Genomic DNA, 7,198 nt, shown 5'->3' on the forward strand with positions numbered 1-7,198 from the left:
GGAAGCAATGAAGGAAATGAAAACAGGAAAGGTAGCTGGTCCATCAGAAATAAGTGTGGAAATGATAACTGCAAGTGGACAGATAGGGATTATTGTGCAGATGGAGCTCTGCCAGGGTGTGCTGGATGGAAGAGGAATGTCAGATGATTGGGCACTAAGTGTTGTGGTACTGATTTTCAAGGGGAAGGGGAATGCGATGAGTTGTGGGACATATAGGGGAGTGAAGTTATTGGAGCATGCAATGAAGATTGTGGAAAGGGTGTTGGAGAGGAGAATTCGAAAAACGGTGAATGTGGATGAGATGCAATTTTGTTTTATGCCAGGAAGGGGGACAATAGATGCAATGTTCATTGTAAGGAGATTGCAAGAGGAATACCGAGATAAGGAGAACGAATTGTACATGAGCTTCGTTGATCTGGAGAAAGCATTTGATAGGATTCCAAGGAAGTGGGCATTGAAGAAGGGAGGTGTACTAGTGGTAATAGTGAGGGCAGTAATGAGTTTGTATGAGGGAGTAAAGACAAGAGTTAGAATTGGATCAGAGCTGTCAGAGGAGTTTGCGGTGAAAGTTGGTGCACATCAGGGATCTGATCTGTGTTGTCACCGTTGTTGTTTGCAATAGTGGTTGATGTAGTGACAGAGAGTGCAAGAGAGGGATTGATAATGGAGATACTGCATGCAGATAACCTTGTTCTGATGAGTGAGACGATGGAGGGATTGAGGGAGAAGTTTTGGAAATGGAAGGAGGCATTTGAAAGCATGAGTTTGAAGGTAAACCTCGGGAAGACAAAGGTGATGGTGAGTGGGGTGGAAGGAGAGGTGTTAGTGAGTAAGGTGGATCCATGTGGTGTATGTGAGAGGAGGGTAATGGCAAATGCGCTGTTGTGTACGCGATGTGAGAAATGGATTCATGGTAGATGTACGAAAATGAAGGTGACCCCAAAGCTGGCAAAAGAGCTTACTTGTGGAAGATGTGAGAAAGGAGCTGGAGGGCTGGCGGAACCAGTGGAAACGCTATGGGACGAGGAGGAAATGGCGAGAGGGTTTTGTTATTTGGGAGATACGGTGGATGCAAGTGGTGGATATGAAGCAACTGTGACACCAAGAATGAGACTTGACTGGGTGAAGTTCAGGGAATGTGGAGCGTTGTTATATGGGAAAAGGTTCTCATTGAAGATGAAAGTAAGGGTCTGTAGGAGTTGCATGAGAGCTGCAATGATGTATGGGAGTGAGACATGGAGTCTGAGGGAGAGAGAGATGGCAATTTTGAGAAGGACTGAGAGAGCAATGTTGAGAGAATTATGTAGTGTGAGGTGAATGAAGTGTGGTAGTATGGGCATGTGTTGAGGAGGAATGTGGATCATGTTCTGAGGAAGGTGCTTGAGTTTGAGGTAAATGGATTGCAGAAGCGAAGTAGACCGAGGAAAATATAGAGGGGACAGGTGGAGGAGGAGATTGGGAGGGCTGGCTTGAGAAGAGAGGATGCCCAAAACTGGGCAAGATGGCGAGATGATGTGAGGGCAGTTGCTATGGCATTGAGGTAGATCCAGTCACCCCCGTTAATAGGGACAAAACCTAGATTTAAAATACTGGATGATGATATAAAGTACATTATGGGTCTGTCGTTCTTAAGGTATTTTGTTTCATTGTTTTTGGTGAACTAAACAGTGTTACCATTTGTCAGCCATTCTAGGGTCATTTGCAGTTCCTTCATAATTGTGTTGTAACAAGTTAGTTTCTTGTGTGAGCTCCATTTACTGGGCTTATTTTTAAAAAATCTTCTACACTTATTTGAAATTTTCTACACTTATCTCTTCGCATCCAGAACTCCAGTATTTCATGCTCAGAAGGGGACTTTTATTTTGATGGTGTCCTTTCCAATATGCCTCTTTCTCTTTTCTCTTTTACTTGTTTCAGTCATTTGACTGTGGCCATGCTGGAGCACCACCTTTTAGTCGAGCAAATCAACCCCAGGACTTATTCTTTGTAAGCCTAGTACTTATTCTATCGGTACCTTTTGCCAAACCGCATTGGTTGTTAAGCGATGTTGGGGGAACAAACACAGACACACAAACATATACACATATATATATACATATATACGATGGGCTTCTTTCAGTTTCTGTCTACCAAATCCACTCACAAGGCTTTGGTCAGCCCAAGGCTATAATAGAAGACACTTGCCCAAGGTGCCACGCAGAGGGACTGAACCCGGAACCATGTCGTTCATAAGCAAACTACTTACCACACAGCCACTCCTATGCCTATAGAAGTTCTTTGGTTTATTTTTAAACATGCTGTTATCTTTGAAGAACCTGGATTGATTTTTAAAGCGGTGTATATTTGCAGCTTTGGCCTACACTTTTGTTTTATCTGCTCCGTTGCTTCACCAAATTGGTGTTTGTACTTTCTCATTATCTTTCTCTTCTTAGATGGTTTTATATTATGATTGTTACTTAAGGTTTTCAGTATTTCTATATCAGGTGGGGGAGCATCAATTTGTTTCTTTCTTTTTTTTCTTGCCATGTTGGTCTTTTATGAGGATTTTCCACTCTCTTTTTCAGTTTTATGTCACACATTTTAGTGCAGACTGTAGCAGCAGCATAGAGCACTTCATTCAAGGATGTGATAATTAGTTTGTTTCCATTTATGATGAATTTGTAGGCCATGTTCACTTGGCAGATTAGTTTGTCACTTTTTTTCACTATTATATCTGTATTTTGGAGTTTGATTCATTCAGCGATTATTTATTCTTCAAATTCTATCAGGTCCCTTTTGTTGTTATCAACACTATTTTCTCTAAATTGCTGCTATGTTTATCTAGTATGTCCATCTGCAATAGTTTGATCACTAGGGAGAGTATTTAGGTTATTTCTAGTTGTGTGCATCATGTTGTTTACTTCTTCCTGCAAAGATTATTATTGTTGTTGTTGCTGTTGTTGCAGGGAACTGACTGGACCATTAGCATGTAAAGCAAAATACTTACTGACATTCTGTCTGTCTTTACATTCTGAGTTCAAATTCTGCTGAGGTTGGCTTTGCTTTTCATCCTTTTGGGGTCAATAAAATAAGTACTAGTTGAGTACTGGAGTCAATGTCATCTACCCACTCCTTCAAAATTTCAGGACCTGTACCTATTATAGAAAGTATTATTACCTCCACCTTAGCAAAGGCGAAGGTATTGTTTTCAGTTGTGTTTGTTTGTTTGTTTGTTTGTCTGTGGACAAGATATCTCAAGAGCTGCTGGATGAATTCTGATGAGACTTTCAAGGATGTCTGGTCTTGTGACTGGCACAATCTCATGAAATTTTGGGATTGAACTGGTACCGAACAAGGATTCTGGATTATTTTTCTGATTCTTTTTACTTTACAATATATATGTAAAGTTTAACATAGTTCTCTTGTTATTATTTTTATTCTTAGTTGTAATAGTAATATTATTGTTGTTGTTATTTTGTTTGTGTGTCACAGGTGGAGAAGGAGCGTCAGAAAGATGCTGAAAATGATATTGTGGTGGCCCAGAAACTGGAAGGATTTGTGAAGAGGAAAGTAAGTTCTCCTCTTTGCTGAAGTAGAGATAGAATGGCCAAGTGGGCAGAGGGGAAGGATGTTCAAGTCAATTACGAGCATTTTATTGTTTCTGGGAGAAAATATTTTATCCTACATTACTTCAGTTCATCTACCTGTGTGATACAGGTGCCAACAGATCATTACAGACTTGGTGGTCTACACTAGAAGAAATTTTTTCTCATTACAGTATCTTATAGAGAGAAGATGTAATTCTTTATTACCTCAGTTCATATAGCCATAATGGTGAGGTAAAGGTACACCAGATCATATATGGGAAAGTTATCTATGAGAACTTGATGTCTTATTTATTTGGGATAGGCTTTTCATTTCTCTTCACAATGTTTTGTAATGATGTACAAGAACTGCTCTACGTTTGTACTTTTAGGTCTTTAAGAGGAATAGGTATCACTAGATTGTCTGTGCCTTTTCTGCGAAGAAAAGTATCTCTCGTCCACTTGATATTAGGAACCCAGAATGTTGATGCAGGTGTAGCTGTGTGGTAAGAAGCTTGCTTTGCAACCACATGGTTTTGTGTTCATTCCTACTGCATGGCAACTTGGGCAAGTGTCTTCTACTATAGCCTTGGGCTGACTAAAGCCTTGTGAGTGGATTTGGTAGACGGAAACTAGAAGAAGATCAATGTGTGTGCATGGGTGTATGTTTTTGTGTATGTATTTGTCCCCCATCACCACTTGACAACTAGAGGTCAATAGAATAATTACCAAGCTTAAAATATTAAGTACTGGAGTCAATTCATTTGACTAAAAATTCTTCAAGGCAGTGCTCCAGCATGGCTGCAGTCTAATAACTGAAACAAGTAAATAATAGAAGATAGCCAGGAATCTTAAAAACATCCCCTACCCTGCTTCATGTTTTAAGGAGACATTTATATTATATTTTCCTTACTTTGCGATTTATGTAAGAATTTTTTTCCAACAGTTCTTTTGTATAGCTCTGATTGGCTGGTATTATTTAGCTACATAATTAGACCTAAACAAGATCCTCTCCTATCTACATTGCTTGTTACTTTTAAATTTTAAGCATTCAAGAGAGAGTTTTCATTTATTAACAAGGCCAGCCCTTGTGAATTACAGGTACAACTCACTTTTGCCAGTTCAGTGGACTGGAGGAGTACTGTGTAACAACGTGCTACTGGTTTTCAAACTCACAGTCTTGGGTTGAATAGACTAACCTCTAAGCCACGTAGAAGCACATAACAGCTGACAATTGCATGATCTCCTATTGTTAAACAAACATGCACAAATGACATATGCACATCCTCAAACAGTCACATATTGTTATGTACATATACGCACAGTCTATTTGTTTTATGCATACATATATAAACACATGCACACATATGCACAGATATCAGCAGACAATTATAATCTTCTGTTGTTACACAAACGTACACAGATAGCAACTCACACACACAGATAGCAACTCACACACAGATATCCGCACTCATTCCACACACAATCTGTATGTTAAACATACAGATATCAACATGCACATTCAGTTATTGTTTCACACACACACACACACACACACACAGTGTCATACAGTTATGCACACACACAATGTCATTCAGTTATACACAAACACACTGTCTCATACAGGTATGCTCACACACATGCTGCCTTGTACAGTTACACGCACACACACAAACACAGTCTCATACAGTTACGCATGCACGAACACACACACAGTCTCATAGTTACGCGCACACACAAACACATAGTCTCATACAGGTACTCCCGCACAGTCTCATACAGTTACGCATACACACAGAGTCTCATACAGTTTTGCACGTACACACACAATCTCACGGATGGCATGTGTAAAGACATTCGAGCGAGATCGTTGCCAGTACCACCGAACTGGCTCCTGTGCAGGTGGCACGACGTAAAATACACCATTTTGAGCGTGGCCATTGCCAGTACCGCCTGACTGGCCTTCATGCCGGTGGCACATAAAAGCACCCACTACACTCTCGGAGTGGTTGGTGTTAGGAAGGGCATCCAGCTGTAGAAACTCTGCCAAATCAGATTGGAGTCTGGTTTCACCAGTCCTCAGTCAAATCGTCCAACCCATGCTAGCATGGAAAGTGGACGTTAAGCGACGACAAATACACACATTCTCATACAGTTATGCAAAGCACACACACACACACACACACACACACTCTAACACAGTCTCATACAGTTACACGCACGCACACACAGATACCAGCAGACAATCAGCAGCATATTTTTCATTTATTTTGTTATTTATTGGAACGCTAAAATCTTTGTAGGGCTCTATATTATGAAATGTATTACACAGGTTATTAAACAGACAATCATGACTACAGTGTATGGTGTGACCAAGTATGGTGCTAAACATCAGATACTGAAACAACTGAAAGATCTACCGTCATTCGACCAAGATTTCCTGTGGGCTGCCTGTATATACCTTACAGATAAGACCTTCTACTGCCTTAATGAAATGTTCACAGCAGCCAGAGACATTCAAGTAAGAATTATTTGTATTATTATTACTGTAATCTTGGTTTCTCATCATTAGAGGTGTCGATGTTTATACATGTGTTTATATATATAAGATCTCTTCACATGAAACTATTGGTAGCCTCATTAACCCACAAACACAGTATGTGTGTATGTATATATATATATATATATATATATATATATATATATATATATATATATATTAAAATTAAGGATGAAATCTACATTAGATTTTATCTAGTAGTCAGCATGTAATAACCAATTAAGGTAAAAAATTTTTATAGAATATATAATTTTATAAGTACATTTATAAAACTTTAATAAGGGCTGAAAAGCAATTCTTACAACAGGCCAAACCACATGCTGAAAGAAGATGCCAAATGGTGCAAATCTACCTTACGTAAACACGCACTAAAAGCGAGAAAATAATCAAAACAGTTCATGGATAGGTTCAGCTATGGATCAATTGATTTCGGAATGACGTGGAAAACCTGTTTTTTCCTTATCAGCATAATGTAACCATATGCATATTATTATAAACAGCCCTACATACCCCTGGAACACAATACTTCACAGTGCATATACAACTGTCCACACTTATACACAAATTAAAATTCAAAAACTCTAGTTTGTTTATCTCAGTGTTAATGACCAAATAATTCAGCAGTAAATAATTTTTGGCTGCATCTGTGAGGTTGAAATCATTGCATCTGTGAGGCCCAATGTTCGAAGGTCATGCTTCACCATCTCATCTTAAGTCTTCCTGGATCTACCTTTTCCATGGTTTCCTTCCACTGTGACACTTCTTCACACAGCTGTTCTCATCCATACACAACACATGACCATACCAGCATAGTCATCTCCCTTATACACCACATCTGATGCTTCTTATGTCCAACATTTCTCTCAGGGTGCTTACACTCTGTTGTGCATGCACACTGACATTACACATCCTGCGCATCATACTAGCACCATTCCTGTCAAGCCTATGCATGTCCTCAGCAGTCATGGCCCATGTTTCACTGCCGTGTAGCATGGCTGTTCACACACATGCATCATACAGTCTGCCTTTTACTCTGAGCAAGAGGCCCTTTGTCACAAGTAGAGGTAGAAACTTT

General features: G+C 39.5%; 1 protein-coding gene across 1 annotated transcript in view; it reads left to right on the forward strand.

Moving 5' to 3' along the window:
* LOC106881684 (DNA-directed RNA polymerase, mitochondrial) overlaps positions 1 to 6,168 on the forward strand; it is a 15,443-nt gene extending 9,275 nt beyond the window's left edge. Inside the window, exons 3-4 of the mRNA XM_014932151.2 lie at positions 3,472 to 3,549; positions 5,896 to 6,168. Of these exons, the coding sequence (XP_014787637.2) occupies positions 3,472 to 3,549; positions 5,896 to 6,135 (318 nt within the window). The 3' untranslated portion in view covers positions 6,136 to 6,168. The remainder of the gene's footprint in view (positions 1 to 3,471; positions 3,550 to 5,895) is intronic.
* The last annotated feature ends 1,030 nt before the right edge of the window (positions 6,169 to 7,198 follow it).

This window comes from Octopus bimaculoides, chromosome 25, assembly GCF_001194135.2.
Source record: "Octopus bimaculoides isolate UCB-OBI-ISO-001 chromosome 25, ASM119413v2, whole genome shotgun sequence".
NCBI classification, from domain to species: Eukaryota; Metazoa; Mollusca; class Cephalopoda; order Octopoda; family Octopodidae; genus Octopus; species Octopus bimaculoides.